Source organism: Liolophura sinensis, unplaced genomic scaffold (genome assembly GCF_032854445.1).
Source record: "Liolophura sinensis isolate JHLJ2023 unplaced genomic scaffold, CUHK_Ljap_v2 scaffold_188, whole genome shotgun sequence".
Classification (NCBI taxonomy): domain Eukaryota; kingdom Metazoa; phylum Mollusca; class Polyplacophora; order Chitonida; family Chitonidae; genus Liolophura; species Liolophura sinensis.
Genome location: NW_027018127.1, coordinates 22863 through 50589, shown reverse-complemented (window position 1 = coordinate 50589; position 27727 = coordinate 22863). Strand labels below are relative to the sequence as shown.

The following is a 27727-nucleotide window of genomic DNA, read 5'->3' as shown; positions in this document are numbered from 1 at the left end:
ACGCATAGGTTACCGCATAAATGGAATCAGAGAAACGCATACCGCATGCCGTATCCGCGTACCGCGTGCCGTATACCGCAAACCGCATACCGCGTATATGGAATCTCAGCTTTAAACCATTCATGGGTTATGACGTGCTGGCCCGATCATGGTAAGAAAAATAATTTTCTATACCCTTAGCCACTTTCTGAAAAAGGTATTTGGAAAAAGGCTGTTTTTGGTAGTTAGATCCGATATTGAGGTACTCGCGTTCTGTGAGAGGCAAAACATTTTTTTTTCAGTGGGGCGAAATACTGCGGCAAGTTTCCACGAAGTTAGGTACAAGAGACCAGTGCACCAAAAAAGAGCAGTTTTGACAAAGTGTAACCCAATTTTGTGGTTAGTTACGTGGTAAGTGCACTATTCTATATATACAGACTATTGGTTATTTATTTCTACAAGGTTTTTTGTCACAAATGTACATCCTACTACATGTAACATGTTGACTATACGTATTGTCAAGTACAAACTCTGACCTGTTTTGCTCAGTGACACTCCTGATTATGCTGATTTACAAGTCACCATCACTCAAAATAAAACTACCCAGTCATTATCTACATGTATTTTGTCTGAAAGAAACCTGACATTGATGTTCAGGACAAGTGAAACAGACTGTGTATAACTACACCAAGCTGTAAGCTTGTGACAGATCAATGACCACTTTGCAGAACAAGCTATACATACTGAATTAGCCACACTGCTCACATTAACTAAAACATCTACAAACTGGTCATTTTTTTTTTTCTTCTTTTTTTAAAAAAGACTTAACCAAACAGTGTATTTCAACAAATTATAATATGATGGAAAAGATGTAATGAATAATTACCCGATGGTCAGGAAGTGCTTATCATATCACAGAGAACTGGAGGCAGAGTTGCAGAGTCACCCGTTATCAGACGAGCAGACACAGATCCAGATCCAAACCAGACACCAAACTCAACCCATGGCACGAGAGGCTCTGTGACGATAACATCACTGACAGTGTACATTACCTGGTTGTTGTCACAGTCCAGGACTGTCAGTGTGTGGTCATCACAGTCCAGGTACACACCCAGGTGATGAGGTCGTGTGTAACGTCTGTACTGTAGATAGCCAGGTTTGATCTCACCACCACCACTGTGACTAAAACACCTGACCTTATCACCACTGTACACCATCTCAATGTACCAGGAGTTACGCCCAGGGTCTGTCTTCCCACTCACACCACAGCTCTCCTGTGTCACTCCTACATGACAGTAACAGCCAGGTGAACAGGTGGTGTGTATCTCGCAGTAGTACCTGCCCGTCTGGTAATGCCCGTCTGTCACAGCTCTCCTCCACCCCCAGGACAAGTCCTCAGCCTTTACCACAGAGCCGCTGTCAGTGATTGTCAGCCCACTGTTGTCTGTCTCTGTGAATCTCAGCGTCGGCTCTGCAAACACACAACAGAAGCAGCATAAACAACAGCAAACCATAAACACACGCTGTAAGACTGAAGTTTAAATACATGTACACATACTGTATTTTTAATTCTCAACACAATTTCTTGGAATAAAATGACATATATTGCTGACACGAATTTTATTTATACACAGATCTCTGTCATTTTCAGCCAGTATGAAAGAGTTGAACTTCGACAAGGATCCGTCACTAAATGACGGGTAGCCCTAAGACATAGGCTAAATACTGGGTTAAAATACAGACTTTTAGTGATCTAATTTGTTCGAAACTTATCACCTACAACGAGAATAATACCTTCCTCTATCCAGTCATTGGTTTTAGTTGTCAGTTATGGCACATTTGAACACACAATTCAATCTGAAGCTGTAGTAGGCCTGTTGTCGTTCGTGGAGTACCGAAGCCGTTTGTGTAGTAAGGGAGGTAACTCATCACAAATAACTTACCCAGTGACTTTCATTGCCACAAAACCGCAAAGACTATTTAATCTATCAGAATTATTAGGAGTAATCAATTGCTGGATTCACAGTAAATATTTTCTGCAGTTAAATTTTTCAAGACTAAGAAAGAAAAATGTATATTAAGTGATGAAATAAATGTAGATCAACAATTATAAATATATGGGCTTACATACATGGAATCTCTACCCTTTCATATTAATAATAATAATAATAAACAAAAACAGATACGAGGAACTGCATAATATTAAGCTGGTATAAGAGACATTGCATATATATATATATATATATATATATATATAGCTCTGTCTCTTCAGCTGTACATTCTATTCCGTTTTCCTCAGTACTTTCTCATGCAATACCAGCTTCATATTATGTCATTCACGCTCAACCATTGAGTACGACGTTAAACCCCAAGCACTCACTCACTCACTCACACTCAACCATTCCTGTCTTTCTGCTAACTTGCCATACAGTGTTTTGTCTTTATACGTGCATGCATTGTACACCTACGCACCTACATGTATACAAACCTATGTATTATTTACTATATATATTTCCTGATGATGCCACAAACATAGTGACAGAAATACAGACTAATATTATGACTTCAATATTCCGAGTTACTTTCTTTTTATTTCACTGAGGGCTACATTATGTTATCTGTCCTTTTCTAACAGTACACCTACTGATTTGTACACAATCATGAGATAAACATCACTCAGACACTCAGGGGTACACTATGTAATCTGCTCTGTATTAACAGTACACCTGCTGATTTGCAAACATGCCGTGCCTTGCCACGTGTCCTGTTTTAACAGTGCACTTGTTTATTTGAACACGAGGTAAATATCACCCAGACACCGAGGGATACACTACCATCTGTCCTGTTCTAACTGTACACTCTGCAATGTGCTTTCCTTTTTTGAAGAAAATAACATTGTTGAATACACTTATTTTATTTTTTTTCTTATTTCTGAGGAAACCATGCTATAAGTAGCTTGCATTGTCTTTTAATTTCTCAGGACAGCCCACTGATTTCCTTTCGACTTCTGAGCCCAGTGTACACTTTACAAGTACCACACCTTATTTTATGTCTCTATATTAGTTTGTGTCTTCCGTGCACACCCTACTGTATAACTCACATTAGTTTATATCCTATCTGCACACCTTACTGTATACCTCGCATTAGTTTGTATTTTTCTTTTGCCCACACTAATGCATACCTCACATTAGTTTGTATCTGTTTTGCCCACCCTATTGGATACCTCACATTAATTTGTATCTGTTCTGCCCACCCTATTGCATACCTCACATTAGTTTGTATCTTTTTTGTTCACCCTAATGCATACCTCAGATTAGTTTGTGTCTTACGTGGACACAGTAATTAATGCCGGACCTAAGTTTGTGTTTTGTTCACACCCTAATGTACACCTCACACTATCTGTGCTTTTTGTAAACTCTTCTCACTTTTGTTACTCTTGGAATACTGTTTATTTTCTGGGTGCGCCCTGCTGCATTACAGTTCATGTCAGTTTGTTTTCTTCACACTCTACCGCGTGTTTTGAACGCACACAACTGTGCACCTTCTCCACTTTATGTCTGTATCTTTGATGCACATACTAATGTAAACCCTACAGTCGTTTTTGTCCTCTGAGCACACCTTAATGTATACCTTTTATACATATAACAACCTACTTGTAACACATAGGGGTTGCCTGCCGACCGCTGCTTCTAAGTCCTGACGTTCTTCCACTGTCTCTTTTACAATCACCTGTCTAGGGACAACGTGGTCATGTTGTACAGAATCTAGAAGCTTCTGTCTGCTGACCTCATGTTTCTCCAGATCTGCTCTTATCTCATTCAGCTGGTCATCAATTCTGTGAGAGGAGGAGAGAAAAAAAAGAGACACAGTTGTGTGGTAAACCTGTGTATCACACAGTTATGAAAATGTCATGATGTACTCAGATGTAGATCTGATTTGTCTGAGCAAATGTTTGTTTGAACACTAGATATACACCTGGGTCATGTTTTGGACAAGTACAGTGTTGGTACTCAGTGTTACAGAAACACATCTGCTGACAATAGTCACTTGCACATGTATAACAAACCTAGAGAGGTATAACACATTTATACATACGTTTTGGTGAAGTCCGTGGAACCCTGTCAACAAACAGAATTGAAAACACATATAAATTCATGTAAAGATGATAACAGAAACAAAGATTCTTTACCTACACTATATCTTCTAAAATCTGGGTCACCTGGTCTGTTCATTTTAGCCAATATATATGTAATCCTGGCAGAATTATTGAGTTCCTTTTTTCTTACATGACCATCTCATCAACAACATACTTATATCTTTCCTTTTCCAAAGCGCTGGTTAAGAAATGTAATATTCTACTTTCAACACTACTGATATCTGTCCCAAATTTTGGAAGAATTGGGGTATACTTTCACCACAACATGTCACAAAAACGCAGGTATAAATGAAATGTCTTAGCTCCCCTATAGTACACAGGGGCCCTTGGCTCTTCCCTTAAACAATTAGACCACTCCCTAGTCAATAACATTGTCAAAATCAGCTCTAAATTCCGGTGTAATAAATTCTGTGGAGCTTGTTACAGTGCAATTTTTCCTCCAAAGATTTCCCGATCACCCAATTTTAGTTGAAAATGAAACGATTTGTTCCACCGAGTACAAGTAAAACAGTAACCAACTTGAAGTTAGTTGTTGTATAAATACTCAGTTGTGATAATGATTTAATTTGGTACTTCTGTAAGAGAAGCAATCCTTTGTCAATTTCACAAGTATAATGGCAAAAAGTTTTATGATAGTGAAATACACTAGAGTTATCTCCCCTTACCGTAACGGCTATAGGGAGAAGATACATAGTGGACTATATATAAATCAGAAGACCAGAGTAAAAGTCTTCTAAAGAGAGGGATATAAACCAATGATATCAGGAAAATGAAGAAATGGCTTAATTCTGGTCTTTCTCTTAGTACTCCCTTTCACAAAATGTTTATGAAAATGATAGCCTATAGTAAAATTTATCCTTCAATGAAGTATACTTGTGCATAAAACAAAGATGATGACTAAAATCGCAAACAAACAAATATCTCAAACACAGTAAACGCTGTGAAATTTTGTGTGTTACAAGCTTGTGAAAGTAGCCATTGTGTTAATGGCTTATCGCCTATGGGTCTGAACTTCCTAAAATCAACTGTTTTGGGCTGAAAAACGCATCTGGATGAATGAAAATCAGGACAGTATATACAGCCATAACATGATGGTTTGCTTGATTGGTGTTTTACATGGTGTTCAAAATATTTCTCTTATATGATGGCATTCAGCATTGGGGTTGGAGGAAACTGGGCAGAGCCCGAGGGACATCAACTGAGACATGGTTGTCTATATACCTTTTGTACATTGGCTAATTTATGTTTTCAAACACTGATAAGGACTTCATTACTGTTCGTATTCGTATTTCGAAAAACATCAAACAACGTACTCTTTTTTAATTAAAAAATAATGTTCGCGTCAGGGTAGTCTAATGGTAGTTTTACATCAAATCGATGTGAAAGAGTTTATATTTTAGGCCGGAGACGAAGCCTGAGACCTAAAATTTGTAAACTCTTCCACATTGATTTGATGTAAAACTACCGTTAGAATACCCTGACGCGAACATTATTTCTATTCTATTACCTTGGTAGCAGCAAATTGTTTTCGTAATTATAACAAAAACCCCATTGTGGTATAGATTAACAGCAAGAAACGCCCCCACTTTCCCTGACACGTTGTTTTCGTCCAACCGAACGTTCTAAAGGGGCGTGACCTAATACTCGCCGAAACCATAATGTGTTTTACATGGGGTGTTAAAATGCGATGCTAAATATTAAATATTTAAATATATTATATTAAATATATTACGGACGTGCTTCACGACTAGTATTGGATGGTATTGCTACTGTTACGTGTAACATTATAGTCGACAGCGTCGGGCATTTGCACTGAGAGTGGCGTGACTGACATGGGAGTATTTTCACTCAACGGCATTTTCACTTTCACCATTTTCTGATAACACACTTGAAGCATGCAGGATAATGCTGATTTCACAGCGTTTTGAAACGGACGGTTTGGTGACATAACTCCGTACACTGGATTCATTGCGGTGGCCTGTCACAGACATAACGTCCATCACAGAAACCCCGTCATCAGCAAGTACTGTGGCTGTCGTAGCCTGGACGCAGTGATTCGTGTACCGGTGGCTAAGTTTTGCATCGCGGGAAATATCAGACATCATGGATCTGATCTTTTTTAGATCCATTGGTTGATTGCCATTGCCATATGGGTTGTGGTCAACTGGGACGTTTAGGAGAGGCCGGTGAAAGAAAACTCGCAAGAAGAATTATCAGGTCCGTATGTGAAAAAAAAAATTTTTGTAAAAGCATTATTATCTCTTATTGTGTAGCATTCAAACGTCCCAATGGGCTTTAAATTATCTGTAACCTGATACTTTTCTTCTTTAAAATAAACGTTCGCTCCGACTGAAAAAACATCCATTTTGTTTCTTTGTTTATATTTGTCGTCTGCTTTATTTAATGTACACAACAACCTCTATCCACCCATAGAACTACAATAGAACCGTCCAGACGTCAAACGCTTCTGTCTCATGATGGGGGGTATCTAAGATAATGTGCACTTGCCAAGCAGTGCGTTGTATGTAATAAAAAGGAATCGAAGGGTAATAGAATATTACATAGATAGAATTCTGGAGTTGTTTATTAGTCTTATCGCTTATGAGTAGAAAAACAGACAGCGACCGGAGAGAGCCACTGAACAAAGTGAAGCAGTTGAACTCTGGGCCTAAACTTTAATAGATCTGGCACCATGAGATGGATTTGAACACCTGATCACTGTTCATTATGGTCATTGTAAAAGGGCGGTCACAGGTTCAAAATGTCACAATGGTAAATAAGACGCCTCTGAGTACTTACACAGCATATAGATCACATTTGTTTACAAATGAGCGGTCAGAACCAAGATATCCACAGCCCATACATGTAAGAAAACTTTGTACGTTCTCTGAAGGTGACAAATTATTGTCAGGTTGTCCTGTGTGGTTGGTTGAAGTATTTAACTGGAGCTGAGGCAGCTGAACCAATGGTAGAGATTGTACATGTTTGACTTACCTGTAAAAACTCGATGTCCATTGAGGCTAATAAATCTTTAGAAGCCTGTACCATCCTTTCCATTTCCTGGGAATGTAGCTGGAAATGTTTGAGTATAGCGCTACACTCCACACCCCACTGTGAATAGCGTGTTTTTATGCCATCTAAGGACTGTTGTTTCCAGGCTTGTAAGGCTTCCAAGGCTTCACAATAAGCCCTTTCTACCTCTTGAGTGTGAAGTTCCTGGGTTTCCTGACAAACAAAAGGAACGTTTATTATCTCATCCAGACCATCCAGGCAGGGTGAGATGGTGCAGCCTTTATGCTGTGGAGATCACCAGTGGTTTGGTTCAAACACCAAGAGTGTCACCCTGGGATTAAGAGACGTCTATTAATCCCAGGTGTTGCCCCATCACAGACCACTGAGTGAGCGCTTTGGGTTTAACGTCGTGCTTTACAATTTTTCAGTCATATGATGACGGAGGAATCCTTAGGGTGCATGTAATGTACCTCTTTATTGCAGGACGAATTTTCACCGCTCTTTTATCTATTGCTGCTTCACTGAGACGCCTTACCGAAGGCAAGTAAGCAGCCCCACCCAAGCCATTATACTGATACAGGTCAAACAGTCCTTACTCTATCGCCTTCATGCTGAACCCCAAGAAAGGAAGTTACAACTTCCTCTTTTAAAGTCTTAGGTGTGAGTTGACCCAGGGTCTACTGCTCAAGAAGTGGACGTTCGACCAACTGTGCTATCGGGGCCGATCCCCATCACATATGTGGAGTGCGTATATACAATATAGATATTATGACAGCGTATAATCGACGATGATGTACCTACTGGAGTTGCCTGAGGTGGGCATATCGCGTCTGTGTCACTGAGAGTAGCTATAATTTTCATAAGAAAAATGAGTCACCAAGTATGCAATAAATCACCAAGATGACAAAGTGTCATCAAAACTACCCACCTGTATCTTATTGTACAACCTCGTAACTCCTGACAGTGATTCTTTAGTTTCTTGTAGCACTTTCTCCAGTTCACTAGTCTTGTTCAAGACCGCTGGCTGTAATGGAAAAAATGCTACATTAAAAAGTTCGTCTTTAAAAACGACTCACTACAGTACAGGACAAAAAGCCCCATTCTTCACTATAGATTACAAACTATGGGTCATTATACCATTCAAAATCATGACATTTATATTGATTATCGACCTATATACTAGCGCGGTACACGATTTATATTGTGATTTAAGTCATTCGCTTAGAACATCCTTGCGTCTTTCTAACATCATTGAAAACTGTTTACTACTTCTCTTTGCATGATCTCAAAGTAATTTTGAACTTACACAACTTCTTAGTTTTTCGTATGTCGTATTAATCGTTATGTTTGGAATTGACTTCACGATTATTGACTCAGAATATTCACTGTGGTTGTTGACTAATATACGAATGTCTTTTTCGCATTACCTTGGCATTCTGCGCTGCAGATGGTATATCCCGCACTGCATGTTCAGGATGGTCAACCACACACCCCATACAGATCACCAGCCGGCACCGTACACAGTACAAGCAGAATGGCTCACCATGTCTCGCACATGACGCTTGCTGAGTTGATTGTTCATCCCAGCCGCTGGTCTGTCGCTGTGGGGTTTCCTGTGAGAGGTACTCCAAAGACGAAATCAGCCGGTGACGTTTAATAGCGCCTCTCATGGGATGACAAGAAGCCAGACAGTCTTTACAATACAGTAAACAACAGTCGGTACAAAACTTGACAGCTTTAGCCTGATTATCATCCTCACACAGGGAACAATATAGGATGTCATCGTCAACCTTCACAGCAGAAGAGAACCTCTCCACTATCTCCGTCAGATGAAAGTTGGGGGGCAGACCAGCCACACCTTCTCTCCCCAGACTGGTTGGTGTCCGACATACAGGGCATGAGATCAGCTGGTGAACACCCTCACTCCCCATGCTACAGGAGACCTCATCTGTCTGTTCAGGTTTAGACTTGTCAGCATACACACTAATGCACTCCTTGCAAAAACTGTGCTGACAAGGTAACGTTACTGGTTTCCGGAATGTTTGCACACATATCGGGCATGCAAAAACCTCTTCACGATTTTCCTTGCTTTCAGCCATTACACGATCAGTTTTTCACTGAAATATAACCAGCTAATTATTAAGGCTGATACCAATACAGGACTTCCCATTTACGAAAATATCCAAATTTCAACACAGTACACAGTCTCCATCTACAGTGCAGTGCCTGTTCCTCTCTTCCAACAATATATGGGGTACAGTAATATTTGTTGCTATTGCTGAAGAAGCATTGCTATACATGTGTTATATGAGGGATAGTGCGCCTCGCTTCCCTGACAGGAAATAACTGTTTAGCTGGACATCTGATGATTCTAGCATTTGTCATGTAACTGACATTTCCTTGACAAACATCTGGTCAAGCCAAATTGGCCAGATGTGTTTGACAGTGATGACACCTTTATACAGCTCCATCCAGGAATAGCAGATTGGTGTGTGAAAACAAGTCTGTTGATTTAAAGGTAAAACTACCTTCAACAGAAATGTTGGGACTTCAGGTATAAGATAATCGAGTCACACGTTTCGACTACAGTGGTAGTGAAGGAGGCATGACCCTCAATGATAATCGAGTGAAACGTTTGGACTACAGGGGTGCTGATGAGAACTGGACATTATATGGTAATCGCGTTGATTGTCCAAAGTTTCTCTATCAGGGAAAATTGTGACAGGTCAAAACTCTTCCAGTGTTTTATCGTGTTATTGTGAAAAACGACAGACTACAATAATGCTGCTGTATTGTGTGATTAAGACTCAGAAAACACACAATGTTTAAACCGTAAGTGCTGACCTCGCTGCGCACCAGAAATGTGACATACATATCTAAACAGATACAGGGCTGCTGTCATGGTAACCGGACAACATAAAGACAACCTATGAGCCTGGAAAAGAGACATTTAAGCGGTAGGCTGTAGAAGTAGGTTAGTGTTTGCTGAAGGATCACACAGACAGCCCTGGCTAATGTATCAGCAGTCCTGCATGTGGGTATATGGCTGTCCTGAAGGGCTAAGCTGTGTCAAGTTACACCCTCCATTGTCGGATATCACTAAGGGAGCCTGTAATGTCTGCTGTGTGTGGCGTTAATAATACATGTAGTCACTTCATGCTTCTATATACATCTGGGTGTTTATAAAATATACATAATTACAGGAAGGTCGCTTACATGCAAGCTTTTATATGTGGTTCAGGCAGGCCAGCTTTGTAAACAAAGTAAACAAGCAAGTAAGCAAGTAAATAAATAGCAATCCCTGGTTGGGTTGTCCCGGCTTTGTATACCACGGGCGACACGTCACCGCCAGTAATCGATCTTTAGCATAACTCTGCATAATGCCTTTCAGGGTCAGCGACCTACGACTGAATGTTGGCAGGCCAAAATGGCTGCCAGCTAAGGTAGTACTTTCTAAAAATTGGACTCCTCCGCAAACATGACAACTACATAGCTCACATTTGGACAGAATGAAATGTAGAGATTATGAAAGCATAGTTATAAATAGTGTTGAAATCTGGGGACTGTATAAGTCCGTTTTGCTGTTCTACAGATATACAATTTAGGAACAAGTAAAACTCACCGAAAAGGTCGAATTTCTGATATCTTTCAACTAGAGGTAACGCACGGAGTCTCGATGTATACACAGTTGATAAAATATCTGTAACACAGTTCTTGCAGAGCCCAATACACGAAGTCCGACTACCTTGTTTTCGTATGCACAAATTCACCGCAACTGGCAGTGAGAACTTCTTCCGATACCAACACAAAGTAGTCTCGTCATACCAGCTTTCCAGCGGCCACTGCTCAATGTAAAACACGTCGTGACCCATATTCAATGGATACCAGAAAGGAATATTCCTGAAAGGGGAAGAGATCGTATTGTTTCACTTTGATATTTTGTAACGGTATAGGAAACAGGAACGTTATGTAGTGATGAAGCTGTAGGGTAATTATATTTAGCCTTTCACCGTACTTGTTGTAGCGTTGTGCATTGGTGGCCTCAAAGTGATGGGCTTGGCCATTTCTCCACTTGCTGATGGTTTAGGCTCGTCGTTACTTTGAAGTTGATACAACCTGGCATTCTGAAAGGAAATGGACCAGAGATCATTATGTATTTTTGTGGTGCTTTTTCCGTCTTTTTCACGATAAGCGGCAAACCAATGAACGTGCCCTGCAGATTTCGAAAAATAACTTCTATCAGCTTGATTTGTAGTGGTCAGACATTAAGACGTGTAAAGCATATGCAATTCTTGACTTCGTTTGTTCACTTTAGGATCGATAAACTATGTTAGTATGTCTACGCATAGAATTTATTTACAGCCACTTATACAGGTGTGTGTGATAGAGCGGAAACAATTCTTCACAGTGCTAAACACTTTTAATAGAGGGTTTATAGACGAGCAGCAAACAGTCGCAATTAACTCATCATAAAGGACCGGTTGTTCAGTAATAAGTGTGCGTAAAAAATACAGAAATAAACCTCGAGGGATACGTATGGAACAAAATGGGCCTGTGCGGTGCTCGGGTCCTACTGGGGTGCTGGGAAATGGAAAACTGGGAAATGTAGGCTGAAGTCAGGATTAATTGGTGCCGTGTGCTGAGCAAGTTGTAAAAGCGTGCTGCAGTCTGCATATTGTTAACATACCAAGCCCAGAATGTTGTCACGCATACCAGGCACAATTCACCCACAGAACGTCATCTTTCTTAATTCTTTGGACATGGCATCCGTGTGGATTTGTAATCCTCACCAGAAAATCTACCCACAGTCTACCGCTTATTGCCATCTGCCACTGGCGCTGGAAATAATAAGCGTGCGTCTTCTTCAGTGATAAATTCGTTCCGTCTCACTGCAGACAGAAAGACTTTATTTTCATTGCTGCATCAGAAAGCGTGAGGGTCTTCTTGTGCACAAGATTTTTGACTTCTACAAGGCCGTGCGCGTCTGAATCTTCCCCCCTGACGTTGTCTTCAGGGCTACAGGTTACGAAGGGGAAAGATGTGTTTACAACCAGGCCAGAGGGATAAACTTGGACAGTATTACCCTAATAAGCCTTGAATTCCTTCTATTCGCTGATAGTGTTTCCCTCCTGGTGCAAACCGCAGTCCGTATATACGTTTCCGTGGAACGTGGTATATAACATTGGCTGAATGATGGGAACTAAGGATGATGTTGGCGTTCTGGCTATGATGGTCTTAAAATTCGAGGAGATGAGCCAATTTCGCCTCTCAGCATGACAAACTCCACTGGACTTCTGGTCCCGTGACTGTCTTTCGATGCGTCCCGCTGTCTCCTTGGTTATTTTCACATGTTGAGCATAAAATCTCGAACATTGCCTTTCTAAACTGCCGTTGGATAGGTCGTCTTCGACACGCACGCTCTCGGGACCATCAGACATCTTGGCTTGTTTTGCCTTGCTCTCTAGCTGTCGGCATCGCTTGCTCTCTCGGGCTCGTCTCTGCACATCAACTCGGACCTTCGATGCCTTAGACTGATCTCGTTTCCTTTTTCTCTTTTTCTCTACACGTGGTGCTATTGTGCGCCTAAAATGGAACATAGGGCAGCGCAATAGCATCTTGCGTCCAGGAACCCCTTTGGCAAAGGTTAACCTACTTTCCTCCATCAAATTTACCTCGAATACTCCTCCAGCTGTCGCAAATATTATTGATCAAGTTTGTTAAAGGACTCCCAGCTTTATTGGCACAACGGTTGAGCAGTCGAGATACTCCAATGGCTGGAAAAATACATGTTTTGCTGACATTATAGGAGCTGGCAGCATCTTGTAGATCAGTAGATGTGATGTCCATCCAGTACGTGGCCTGGTTTGAAATAACGGCGTCAACGTCTTTTTCCTCTCGATGACTATCGGCCCCGTTGTTAACATCTTTGTCGTGGGGCTTTCGTGTTGCGACATATGTAATCATCACATTTGTCATGGTGTCCAAAAGCTTGCCACAGTGACGATTTGATGTCGGTCCTCAGATTGTTGGCAGCTTGTGATTTGTCTTGTTGCACACTTCTCATTCGAATGGCATAACGGATGTAAGCAACTAGACGGACTCTTTTTTTTTTGCTGGGTCAGACCATTGCGCTTCTTCAGATTTGGGACTTTATCACATAGTTGTTGCAGGTTGCTTCGCGGACACTTATATGGATGATTAGCACATTCTAGTTTGGCCAGGACTCGGCACGAGTACGGCCCGTGTGTTACCAGAGATGCGTTCACAGAGGAGTCGCCGTCCCCCATAACCTTTAGGTAGCGTAAACCATACCTTTCTTCGCAAGTGTTGAATGCTTCCAGTATTATGTCCGCCTCCATACTTTGGAGCTTTTAGACCAGTTTTGAAAACATTTGTAAGACACAGACTTTTTGCCCTGGATGTCACTCTGGACACAAACAGCATAGTACTTAATCTTTACTCCATCATTCAACAGCTTCTTGGTGGCTGCGACAATTACAACAGCCACGCCTCCAAGAGCGTTGTAGGTATGTCGAACACCCACCATCGACAATAACTGTTATTTCTGGAATACCTTTGTGGAACACCCCCCTCCCAGTCTATTGTCAGCTCCCGTTCTTCTCTCCCATTTTCTGTAAATCAACATCTAAACTTGCCTTCCACCACTGGCCCACATGTTGTCCGATTAAAGAGAAGGTCTTGTCAGTTATTGCCGGTATTCCCATATTCCATATCTACGTCCTTCACCCAGAAATTTTAAAGGGCTCTTTCCAGATTTGTCAACAACCATTGCCTGATGACATGGTCAGGAATGCAGACATTAGTCGGCCTATTTCAGCAGGCAGGCTAGACAAGCTTATGGCACGAAACCCCCCATTTCTAATTCTAAGGGTTGTGCCTTTCTGAATGCAAATTTTGGTGGGATTATATGCTCTTCAGAATAGCATGCATATTGCATGGGTTTGTGTTTGGACACCAGATCAATCAAAGACTGAACTTCAGTGGCTGGTATTTCCGGGTGTTGCCTGCGTTTAAACTTTGTGGAATTTTTTCCTCTTGGTAAGTTGAATCTATACGGCGTTCTTCTTGAGGTTTTCCCCATGTCTAGAACTGAAAACATAAAATGTGAGTTATATAATCGCCCAACTTTTATTTTAGTGATTGTCACCATTGTTTGTTTTTCCGTTTAATTCTGTTGATATAACAGGCCTCCGTGCTCTTTCTAGAGGTGTTGCTGGAGAGTGGGAGGAGGTTGCCTGCATGCAATGAAGGGTAATATGCAGTCTATGTGAAAAAAGTAAGGAAAATGCCTACTAGAATGTACCTGTAAATTGCCCAAGAAGAACAATCAGGGGTAACGGGGTCTACTTGCCAATCATGACCCTATTCTCTCCGTTCTTGCTCTGAACCTGCATATCTGGCATGTACAAATCATAGGTTACCTCTGCTGGACCTTGTAACAATCTTGACGACTTCAAGCTACAGCAATTACATTTACTCGTCAACCAGGAAAACCACTGCTTTAAACCACTCGCCTCCAACCCAAGTTTCTGACTTTCTTGAAAACAACCATTGCGCTGAACAACTATTGTACTTTGTATTGCAACTTCACATGTAAGTCAACAGATCCAAGGGCAGGGGGCAATATCATTTGTACCTATTACATAGCAAAGTAGAAGTTTACAGTCCAAATGAAAGTGTGTGTCAGCGACAAGTATTTAGAATATAATAAAAGACGTGCAGCATAGAGAGTCAGACCAGAGCAACGATGACAGTGTGATAGCTGGCAAGTGGTCTCACGTAACCGGTGAAATACGGCCTCTTGTCAATTTACTTCAGTCAGGGTTTTATTCTAACTGTTCATGTAAATGCATAAAAAGTAGTAATTTGCACGCCCCTTATCACCTTGGCTTAAGCAGAATTAGGTAAAAAAAAAACGCATTGATGTTAAATGCAATTTTTTAGACGTCACATGTTGTATGTCCTAAACAGTTTATAGTGTGTATTGTTTTAATGTGTTGCATTTTTGGTTTGCGTTTATGTGTGAAAAAATATATCTGAGATAGGCCTCCGTTGTTTCCAGAAACTGTCCCCAATCGTCTTGTCTGTGTGTCTTGGAGGTGAAAAACGCTTGCCAATTGTCATCTAATGTTTTCTTAGTGTTGGCGGATGGGATAGGGGAAGGAGATGTTGTTTGCATGGGCATTTACGTGAATTTAATTTTATGTCATCCTGGGCTGAGGTTAGTGGCGGAATGCAAAGCATGTACATTCGCCTTATATAGTATGGTCATTCGCCTTATATAGCATGGTTATTCGCCTTATATAGCATGGACATTCGCCGTATATAGCATGGTCATTCGCCTTATATAGCATGGGCATTCGCCTTATATAGCATGGACATTCGCCTTATATAGCATGGACATTCGCTTTATATAGCATGGACATTCGCCTGACAAAGCATGGACATTCGCTTTATATAGCAGGGGCATTAGCCTTATATAGCATGGACATTCGCTTTATATAGCAGGGGCATTAGCCTTATATAGCATGGGCATTCGCCTAATATTAAAATAAACATTACCCGGCATTCCTTAAAATACACTAAAAATCTCCACAATGATTTCTTTCTTATGTTACTTACCCATATTATGTATTAATGCTTTAGGCAATTTGTTCGGGGAATTATTGACATTCCAACCCATTCTGGTTGCTTTCAGGAAACCAGGCCAATGTACTTAATACTACAAAATGGATACATTGTTTTATATGATGTCAGTGGTAATGCTGGTGTCTTTGTTGTTTCAGGGAGACAGCTACCCTGTTCTGTGCCCTTTGCCCTTCCGTTGTCAGTTTTAATATACAAATGTGAAACTGCGAATATCTTTGAAGAACATTCAGCCTACATCCAAATTATTCCCATTAAAGAACTGAAAGTCGCATCTTGAACACTGGTGTTACGGATTTATTTCTGCCTCCCCATGGGCCACACGATAAACCCATAGTTAACACAAAACACATCCAACTTACATGTACAAGAAACTCATAGTGAACACAAATAACATCCAACTGACATGTACAAGAAATCCACAGTTAACACAAAACACATCCAACTTACATGTACAAAAACCCCATACTTAACACAAAACACATCCAACTTACATGCACAAGAAACCCATAGTGGATACAAAACACATCCAACTTACATGTACAAAAACACCACAGTGAAAATAAAACACATCCAACTTGCATGTACAAGAAACCCACAGTGAACACAAAACACATCTGACACACATGTACAAGAAACCCACAGTGAACACAAAACACATGTACAAGAAACCCACACTGAACACAAAACACAGCTACAAAAAACCCAAAGTGAACACAAAACACATCTGACACACATGTAAAAGAAACCCACAGTGAACACAAAACACATGCAACTTGCACGTACAAGAAACCCACAGTGAACACAAAACACATGTACAAGAAACCCACAGTGAACACAAAACACATCGGACACACATGTACAAGAAACCCACAGTAAACACAAAATACGGTATCAGACAGACAGGAAACGCAACACACCAGAGAAGATGAATACTGTGTAATGTGTGCATCAGGCGACAGTCCAAACAGAAACCCAGTACACATTCCAAGATAACAAGAAGAACATGTAATGTGAGGATCCCATGGTAGACAGACTGGGAAAAAAATTACATGTACAAATACCTCATAGTAAACACAAAACACTCCCAACTTACATGTACAAGAAACCCACAGTGAAAACAAAACACATCTAACTTACATGTACAAGAAACCCACAGTGAACGCAAAGCACATCCAACTTACTTGTACAAGCAACCCACAGTGAACACAAAATACATGTACAAGAAACCCACAGTGAACACAAAACACATGCAAATTACCTGTACCAGAAACCCACAGTGAACACAAAACACATGTACAAGAAACCCACAGTAAACACAAACACATCAGACTTACATGTACAAGAAACCCACAGTGAACACAAAACACATCGGACACACATGTACAAGAAACCCACAGTAAACACAAAACACATCGGACACACATGTACAAGAAACCCACAGTAAACACAAAACACGGTATCAGAGAGACAGGAAACGCACCACACCAGAGAAGATATATACTGTGTAATGTGTTGATCAAGCGACAGTCCAAACAGAAACCCAGTACACATTCCAAGATAACAAGAAGAACATGTAATGTGAGGATCCCGTGTTAGACAGACTGGAAAAAAAATTACATGTACAAATACCTCAAAGTGAACACAAAACACATCCAACTTACATGCACAATAAACCCACAGCGAACACAAAACACATCTGACACACATACACAAGAAACCCACAGTAATCACAAAATACATGTACAAGAAACCCACAATGAACACAAAACACATCTGACACACATGTACAAGAAACCCACAGTGAACACAAAACACATCCAACTGACATGTACAAGAAAGTCACAGTGAATACAACACAGATCCAACTTACATGTACAAGAAACCCACAGTGAACACAAAACACACGCAACTTGCATGTACAAAATCCCCATAGTCAACCTAAAACACATCCATCTTACATGTACAAGAAACCCACAGTGAACACAAAACACATCCAACTTACATGTACAAGAAAGTACAATTGTTTGTTGTATTACTGCGTATTACTATTGTCACAGTCACATAGTCATTTGTATTGGTGTGATGATGTAATGCACGTATCTATAACAGTCTAACGTGCGCAGTTACTCAGTTTCCTCTAGTATAGGCTTCCGCCAATAAATTTAATTTTGTACTTAGTGTTATGAGCTAATCACATAAAGTCTTTAAATATGAAGTATCAATCACTGACAAAGCAGGAAAGATATATTCGATTTTAAACATTTTTAATATTTAAGTTTACTCTTAGATTTAGATTAATTTGTTTCTCTTCACCCATATAGATGCTTTTTTATCTTCTGTCATAAAACCGCCTTTCTAATGATGATACAGTATGGCGGTGTTACAGTATTTTTTTCTTTAACAAACAGGTTTTAAAAGTTTGCATATTGGCCCACAGTTATTGTCTGTTTGATTTCTGCCACCAAGAAAGTCTCAGGCAATTTACCATTTACCTAAACATTAACATGTTTAAATGACATTTGGAAGCTGGTAGTTATAAGGCAGTAAGTCATACCACAAATACATGGATAACAGCGTCTAGGTTGATTAGCTGAAAACGTCTTTACTTTTTTATGGAGATCATTTTGTTGTTGATGACCAACAGTTTACACATTACCTTAGTGTTTACTTCAGGCTACAATATGTGTTCGTGCTAAAATGATGACAGTTGCCACATTTCTTCCTCTTCAGGGGCGGTGGATCCAGGGTTAGTCCTCGTTCTGGTCACGCCTAGAACATTATAAGGGAAAGTGATATCTTCCTCGCCTGGAGTTTAACATACGGGATAATGCAACGAATTGTTGACATATACCACGTATTAAACACAGAGGGGCCCTCGTGGCTCAGATGGTTAGCGCGCTAGTGCAGCGTAATGACCTAGGAGTCTCTCACCAATGTGGTCGCTGTGAGTTCAAGTCCAACGCATGCTGGCTTACTCTCCGGCCTTAAGTGGGAAGGTTTGCCAGCAACCTGTGGATGGTCGTGGGTTTCCCCCCGGGCTGTGCCCGGTTTCCACCCACCATAATGCTGGTCGCCATCGAATAAGTGAAATATTCTTGAGTAAGTAAATAAATATTATACACAGGGGATATCCACCACACCTGAGAAAATACACATGGTACTTTGTGGATCAGGCCCCAGGGCAGAGAGGAAACCCAACACACGTCAGACAGTACACATCAGGTAATATGTTGACCACGCAATGGGCAGAGAGGAAACCAGCACACGTGAGAAAATGTACAAAGCAATATGTGAGGAATTAGACGGAGTGGAAACAAAGCATACCCCAGAAGATACACATTGTATAATATGTGGGCCCGAAAAGAGAGAGAAAAGAAACTGCCCTCACCTGAGAAGATACATATCAGGTCATATGTAGTCCAGGTATCAGACAGAGAGGAAACGCACCACACCAGAAAAGATGAATACCCTGTAATATGTGGATCAGGTGACAGCCAGAGAGGAAACACAGCACACGTTGGAAGACACCAAGAAGAAAATGTAATGTGAGGACCCCGTATTAGATAGACGAAAAAAACTCTCCTGAGAAGTTACACATCATGTAATGTGTGGATCACATCTGAGAGGAAAACCATCTCTCCTGATAGGTTAATCATTAGGTAATGTGAGAACCAGATATCAGAGACAGACAGGAAAACCCAGCTCTCGTAAGAAGTCACACATTATGTAATGTCTGGACCTTGTATTAGTGGGAGACCAAACCAGTTTTCAGGAAAAAAGTTGCACATTATGTACTGTGAGGACCAAGTGTCAGACAGAGAGGAAACCCACCACAGGTGAGAACAAGAACATCCGGGAATATATGGACAAGGCATCAGACAGAGAGGAGACCCACTACAACTTAGAAGGTACACATCAGGTAATAGATGGACAAGTTATCTGATAGGTAGGAAACACACTTTATACCTGAGAAGATACACATTAGAGAATATTCATGCCAGTTGCCAGAGAAAAAACACACATAGGTGAGAAGATACACATCAGGAAATGGATGGACAAGGTATTAGACACAGAGGAAACACAGCACAGCTGAGAAGTTACATATTACGGAATAGGTGGACCAAATATCAGACAGAGGAAACCACCATAGCTGAGAAGTTACATATTACGGAATATGTGGATCAAGTATCAGACAGAGGAAACCCACCACAGCTGAGAAAAAACGCATTATAGAATATTTAAACAGGTATCAGACAATCAGGAAACACGTCACACCTAAGAAGATACACATCAGGTAATATGTGGACGGAGTATTAGACAGGGAGGAAATCCATAACAACTGAGAAAATACACATCCGGTTATACATTGACAAGGTATCAAACACAGAGAAGAAATAAACTACACCTTAGAAGTTACGCATAAGGGAATATGTGGACCAAGTATCAGGCAAGGCGGAAATACGGCACACTTGAATATACCCTGAATATACGTGTATATACCCACCAGGTAACTTGAACTAGTTAAATCTGAAATTGGTATAAGTAAAACTGCTTTAAGGGAATATGTAGACAAAATTTCAGATAGAGTGTAAACCCTTTAGAACTGAGAGGATACGCATCAGGTAATGTGTGGACGAGGTATCAGGCAAAGGAAACCCACCGCACCTGAAAAGTTACACATCAGTTAATATGTGCACCAGTTATATGACAGAGATGAAACACCGCACACCTGAGAAGATACACATCAGGTAATTTGTCGACCGACCATCAGACAAAGAAGAAACACGGCACACCTGAGAAGACACATTAGGTAATATGTGGACCAAGTATCACACAAAGAGGAAACTCATCACACTTGAGAAGATACACTAGGGAATATTATTATCAGATATCAAACAGAGAGTTGAGCCAGCACTACTAAGAAGATACCCATTAGGTAACTTGAACTAGTTAAATGTGAAACTGGTAAAGGTAAAACTGCTATATAGGGTGCATTGTTTTAAGACACTATAAAGAATTACTACACAATCATTTAATGAGCCTGTGTTTCAGAAGTTCGAACACAAAGGACAAACAATGGGCAAAATATCACCGAGTCAGTCATATATGAATACAACAACATCTGAATTCAAAATAACAGCAAGCAGTTGAAACAGAACAGTGCACTTGTGTACAACACGTAATCTTGATCAGAGATTATTATAGCTACAGCACTGGTGATATAAAGCCACTTCTTAATGTAAATCAGGTACAAGTTCAGAAATCAAAGATGATTCGCTAGCTGATTTTAGATATCGGGATTCTGAACCAAAAAATACCCTATCGATGTCACAGGTGCTCCATCTTCACTATATGTATTTTCATGTATAAATGGTGATCTCTTTAGCTCAGTGACACTCCCGATTATGTTGATTTACATGCCACCATCACTAACAAGAGCTCAGGTGAACACAACATACGCCCCAACAAATGCATTTGTTAAAAATGTATAGAGGATTACCAGCAACATTGTGGTGAGTATAACCGATGAGGGGAATCTTCATGGGTGTGGATGATACGTAAGGGGCTACCATGACAACCGCCAAAATGTACAAGCGTGAGTTGCTACACGTCGTCAATTGTGTATAGGTATATCCACCAAGAATTATAACTCTGTGTGGAAAACAGTTGGAGTTAAAAACTAGTATTTTATTGGTCATTGTCTTTGTTTCTCTTTAGCCGTTTTTCATTTATTTATTTATTTTTCATTTTCATGACACCTATGCAGAATAACCTCTGCCCTGAACCTGATGGCGACAGGCTGTAGGGCAGGATGAAAGCTTTCAGACCGTCTGGAAAAACGGTTCATCGATAGAGAAGGTGAGATGTCGATCTTGAAGTGACATAGATAGAAGTGGGTATGTGGCAGACAGTGTAAAAGAGCTTGATACTAGTACACAATCACGTAGCCATGGACTTGATGAGACCAGGAAAACCTGGAGACCTATAGTCTATATCTTTGAGAGAGTTGCCTATATTCAGCTGTCTATAAAATCGAAATTTGCCTTTAGTCAGTGTAACAACCCGAACTCTACATATTGTGAAGTTGGACGTCCAGTGTTTTTACAAAGAAATTGCAGTTGGAATACTTTTTCTAATTGATAATGTTAAACTCTATCAGCTAAGTTTCGGCGGCAAGAACGCATTGCCTCAGATCACAATTATTCAAAAACAAGTTACATGCTGAACAATGGGTGTGGAGAGCAATTGGTTTTACAATGGCTGCATCAACCAGCGGTTAGAAAAAAAACCCTACAATAACACAGCCAGCACTACTGTCTCTGCAAATAACAGGATCGCTTTAATTTACTGAAATCCATCTCTAAAACTATACTGCCATGAGATCATATACTACAAGAGATAAAGTAAAATTCATTTATTAAGGCTATATTGTATAAACACTTGCGAACGATTTCAAATATGGTCAGAAACAGGGCTTACGGAAAACTGGATAGCAGTGTTACCCTCCTTCAAAACATGTTGGACTCCACCCAATACCCAGTGTGCCACTGGTTTTTGAATAATTATGACGTCACTCGTGGCAATTGGTTCTTGCCGTCGAAGCCGAGCTGATGAACTTTAACAGTATAAATTAGAAAAAGTGTTTTACCTTCATTTTCGTAGCAAGAATATGAACTTAAAACATATCCATGTGTAGAGCTTTGGTTGTTACGTGTCACTGACTGAAAGCAAATTTCGTACCGAGTATGAATAATTTTACAGACAGTTGAATATAGGGACTCTCTAAAAGAAGTGGAGTATAGTACTAGGCCAATCGTTGCAAAACTTTAAAAACTTAAAAGCCGTAAAATTTTGCGACAAAAGTTTGATCGAGGAATGTTGGTTGGATAACTATTTCAGCATTAATAAGCACTATCCAATGGAAATAATAAACTAACACCTCGACCCGATCATGAGACAGATCGAACAGCAGGGCCACTTAGCCTGCCTTTTATTTTTTATAAGCTTTATATTGACAACCATTTGCACAATGGTTCAACAATGCCTGTTCAGAAGTAGCTGTTCAGCACTACCTGTTCAGCAGAACATTTTCGGCAATGCCTGTTTTGCCTGTCCCGTCTCAACCAGTTTACCGTTGCTGCCCATCTCCAGATGGATGTTGACAACGACACACAATACTTTTAATATGTATTTATGTATGCTCAGAATTTAACGTGGTACTTAACAATTTTTCAGTCCTAGGACGACGAGCAGTCATTAGGTGTGTGTACATATATTGTGTCTTCTTGTTGCAGGGCGAGTTCATGCCGCCAAAGGGCTGTCGTCACTGAAGTGTCATGCCGAAGACACCAGATATGACACCCCACCCAGTCACATTATACTGACACCAGGCCAACCACTCCTGCTACTTTTCTCCAACCTTTCAGTGCTGAACAGTTGGCAAGGCAGCAGATGTAAGTACTATTTTTAAATCTTTGACATGACCCGACGCAGGTCTTCCTACAGAGTCCTTGTAGAGGATGACCTGAGTGGTGCATATACTTTTACTCTAACCTGTGATGATGGCTGTAAGCTGAAAGATTTTAAAGTCTGAACAGATAATGTGTTGGGATTGACGTCTAAGTTACTGGCACCTGGCTTATTTATCCGCCAGTCTGGTGATGTTTTTATTACTAAAACACGATTAAGCCGTTTATTTATTTGTTTGGTGTTTTACGCCATACTGCAGAATTTTCACTTATACAACGGCGGCCAGCATAATGGTGGGAGGAAACCAGGCAGAACTCGGTGCGATTCGCGTGTTGATGCCAGACCTTTCCACTTACGATCAGAGAGGAAGCCAGCGTGAGCTGGACTTGATCTCACAGCGACCGCATAGTTGAGAAGTCCGGGGGTCATTTCGCCATGTTGGGAACACGATTAAGAGACACTGATATAATATCTATCTCAGATTATGTTATGTTACCAAAACCATCAGGCCCAAAAAGTGGACAATCTGCCATTGGAGTTCTTATAAGATCGGACAATGCCGAACATTGTTTTAAAGAACTACAAGATGACATCACACGCACCGGACCTAGCTTTAAACGAATGTGGTTGATGGGAGATTCCAACTTTCGCTATATATTTGCTATGATAAGTGACTACATTGAAACAGAGGACTTGTTGACTGATAATACTGAGTTAGATAGTAATAATGCATCTTTTGTGTTAGCGCCGTAGTTCCTAAACAGTTTAGGTGTCGAAAGGCAGATATTTTCAGAACAGCTCGGTAGAGGGAATAACTGAGGTTATAAATTTGTAAACTTACTCTGCAATACAAATATGTTTATTATCTAGTGGATGTTTAGTACCATCTTTTGGTATTTAGCGTTGTTGCATAATAATGTTCTAAATAATGATGTGATGCATGTCTAATGAATTCTTTGGAATGTCAATTATTTTCTGTTTATACAAACATATGCATTCAATCTGAATTATGATAATATTTGTGAATATTTTGAACATATCAATATGATTAAATCCGGGTTGAACACATTTGGTAGACCAAAATACCAAATTCTGGTGCAAATATATTTTTACTAAACATGTGTTACATTCCCATTTATAACATTATCATACTGACACTATATATACCGAATGTTGATCCCAAATACCCACCATACAAAAATATTTTTAAATGTCAGTCTCTCTTGAAAAAGAAATGGAAAAATATATTGAAGAAGACATTTACGACAAACCTTTGGCACGCTTTCATCCGAACTTTTTTGTTTTCTCCGGCTTTAAATATAACATAAATGGTTTATTAACACAACATAACGATTCTATCAGACAAAAAAAATGTTATGTTAAATATTACCGAATGCTGTGCGATAATAATAGAATACATTCTAGCATCACTCAGATTAACAGATTATTTTTGACTGTAAAAACTCATTGCATTAGAACTAGTCAAGAAATTATGTCATTTTATTATATGTTTGTTACCGGTGTTATATCTGAAAGTTGGATAATAGGGATTGTCAGACCGATTTATAAAAACAAGGGCGACCTAGCTGATCCACATAATTATCATCCTGTAATAGTTTTAAGCTGTATGGGTTGTATGTCTACTGCAATTATTATTAAAATACTCTGTCTATTTTATAAAAGGTTCACAATATTTTTAGAGGCACGGTGTAGCTTCAGAAAAAAATACTCTACTTTGGACAATATTTTGTTTTAAACATTATGATAATTTTTTTTCTTAGTTACAAGAAAAGTTACATGTACATTTATTGATTTTCGGAAGCATTTGATGAAGTTTAGAGAGATGGATTGTGAGATAAACTATGCAAATGCGAAATGTTTGACTGATCATAAACATGTATTGCTCAATTAAACGCTGCATATCAGATGAAAAAAAAGACAGAAGCAATTATTTTATTTGCCAAGTCGGCGTCGGACAAGGTGACAAATTATCACCGATATTGTTTTCTGTAAATCTGAAGATCTGGACGATTTTATTTTGTCACGCTCGGCATTAGGATGTATGTAGATATGGAAAGATGTTGTGGATCCCGGTACTGTAATTAAGAATACTGGATGATACATTAATACCGGGAAACAGCTAATTATCCAGGTGTCAAAAGCTCTTACATGAAAACTTCTTTATCGATTTTTATTGATCTACAAATTACCTCTTTAATAAGACTATCCAACTAATCTTTTTCAAGGCTGTAAAGTTTGTGGATTGAAATCTTTAATCTTAATCGAAGGTTTTTCTGAATAAATTATCAATTTAAAATCTTGAACTGCAAACTATACTATTTATAGGAAACTTGGTGTCTTTCCATCGTATATTCGACTTTACGAGCGCAAGGTTGCTTGTTTAATAACGAACTGCGGAAGGACGAGGAAGTAAGATGTCATACTTAAAGAAACTAAAATATGAGGTATGGTTCATCACAAAGACAAATGGAAATTATGCGTAAAAATTCTTTCATTTATTCTTTCGGACTTTTTCACTTCGTGTGACTTAAGAGTTCCTAAACTCTGATAGTATGGTCCAAAAAGCTCCCCCTCAGAATTCGAATGTTTGAACGCCTTCAACTCTTTACGCAAAAATATATAAAAAAAAATGAAAACATATTTTTACATTCTTTTAAGTGGTCTATTTAGTGAAAACTACTTCGATTTATAGAGGTATTTTCCTTCAAAGGAGAACAAAATGTAAAATTGATACCTAATTCACATGAAAGAACGTTAAAACTTATTTGCAAATATGGCCTTTAAATTTTGGGGGAATTTTTTTTACAAGAAAAGGGTATATGAAAATATTTTGTATGCTAAGTCTTTGGGATCACATTTGGCTATTTATCATTGTTGCATAATGATATTATAAAGAAGGATTTGTAATTTTTAAATTTTGTTGTTTATATTCAAACATAGGTATTTAATTTGAATTATGATAATATTTATGAATATATTTAACTTACAAATATGATCAAAATCCATTCTGACCACGTTTATTCGCCGAAAAGACCAAATTCTAGGGCAAATATATCATTAAACATGTCTTACTTCCTGGTTTATAGCATTATTACACAAACACTATATCTACCAAAAAGTGGCCCCAAATACTCACCATACAAGAATCATTTTCAGGTGTCTTTCTCTTTAAAAAAAGAATCGAAAAGATATTGAAGACCACATTTACGACTAAGTTTTGGCACGCTTTCATCTGAACTTTCTTTGTTTTCTCTGCCTTTAAATATAACACAAATTGTCTATTAATTCAACATAACGATTGTATAAGACAAACCGAGTACTGTGTTAAATATTACACAATGCTGTGCTATAATAAGAGAATGCAATCTAACATCACTCAGACTTCTTGTTAAATTGAACAGATTATTTTTTGATTGTAATAACTCAGTACATTAGAACTAGTGAAGAACTTATGTTGATAGTATATAAATTTACGACTAGCTTTTGGCATACTTTCATGAGAACTTTATGTGGGGTTTATATTTTCGCCACCTTTAGCTATCAAGGGAGGTACTCCTTACCCAGTGTGTGTCATTTTATATCGTTATCATTGGTCGAAAATGTCTTGTGTGAATCTGGATTTGGTTACATACGGAAATAGAAATATGAATATTACATGTGGACTATATATGTCAGTGTTAAATCCATACACCTGCAAAGGTCTTGCTACATTTACCACAAGTAACTATGGACTCCCCATAGAGACAGGTCTTTAATACAATAAAAATAGAAATGATCATTGATTTACAAAGTGTGATACTGGCAGTGTTGGCAATAAATACCATTTCATAATGGAATGCCCAAATTCAAAACAATTAAAGTTACGCCCAATCCCGAAACATATTTGTCTAAAGCCAGGTGTATATAAACCAAGATACCGTCTCCAACCCACCGTTAAAGGAGAACTGAGTAATTTAACAAATTTTGTTGTAGATGGAATGTCCCTTTTCTTGTTGATTATCCAGATGTATCATTGTTTTTCTTTCTTTTTCTATTTTATTCCTTGTAAGCTAATAAAATGAATGAATGAAGTGAATTGAATTGAAGAAATCAGCCAGCGAGGGAGCTGGAATAATAGAACCCTCCATGATCATGACACAAAATGCTGAAGTTGCGGTACTCACCCAGATAAGCGGTCATCCAGAGACGCACTTTTAACCATCGTTACAAAACAGCAGTCCAAGGTAATATTCCACATGTGCCTACGTGTCGGCCATGTTGATTGTTACTACCATGGAAACATCGAACTAATGTACAAGCTCTTTGAGAAAAGCTGTTGGAAATTAGTCTATCTTTGTGATAAATAGCACCTCTGGGCAAACCAAAGAAAAAATATTTCTTGCTCTGTTTACCCTCCTGGCTTTATAACAAGCGGTCAGA

At 39.4% G+C, this 27727-nt stretch overlaps 1 protein-coding gene across 1 annotated transcript; it reads right to left on the bottom strand.

The window, feature by feature from the left end:
* Positions 1 to 864: 864 nt before the first annotated feature.
* Positions 865 to 10930, bottom strand: LOC135481498 (E3 ubiquitin-protein ligase Trim36-like). The gene is made up of 7 exons (XM_064761319.1): positions 10770 to 10930; positions 8575 to 9264; positions 8076 to 8171; positions 7130 to 7360; positions 4075 to 4097; positions 3633 to 3814; positions 865 to 1450 (listed from the first exon to the last, which is right to left on the bottom strand). Exons 2-7 carry the CDS (start codon positions 9244 to 9246, stop codon positions 873 to 875), a joined length of 1782 nt encoding a protein of 593 aa, XP_064617389.1. The 5' UTR covers positions 9247 to 9264; positions 10770 to 10930; the 3' UTR covers positions 865 to 872.
* Between the last annotated feature and the right edge of the window lie 16797 nt (positions 10931 to 27727).

What these genes read in the sequence shown, in the direction of transcription:
- LOC135481498 (XM_064761319.1), bottom strand. Translation starts at nt 9,246, where the DNA reads ATGGCTGAAAGCAAGGAAAATCGTGAAGAGGTTTTTGCATGCCCGATA. An exon ending in TCCACGGACTTCACCAAAAC is followed by an intron (nt 3,815 to 4,074) that starts GTATGTATAAAT and finishes CTCCTCTCACAG; the next exon opens with AATTGATGACCAGCTGAATG. An exon ending in GCAACCCCTATGTGTTACAA is followed by an intron (nt 1,451 to 3,632) that starts GTAGGTTGTTAT and finishes GTGTGTTTGCAG; the next exon opens with AGCCGACGCTGAGATTCACA.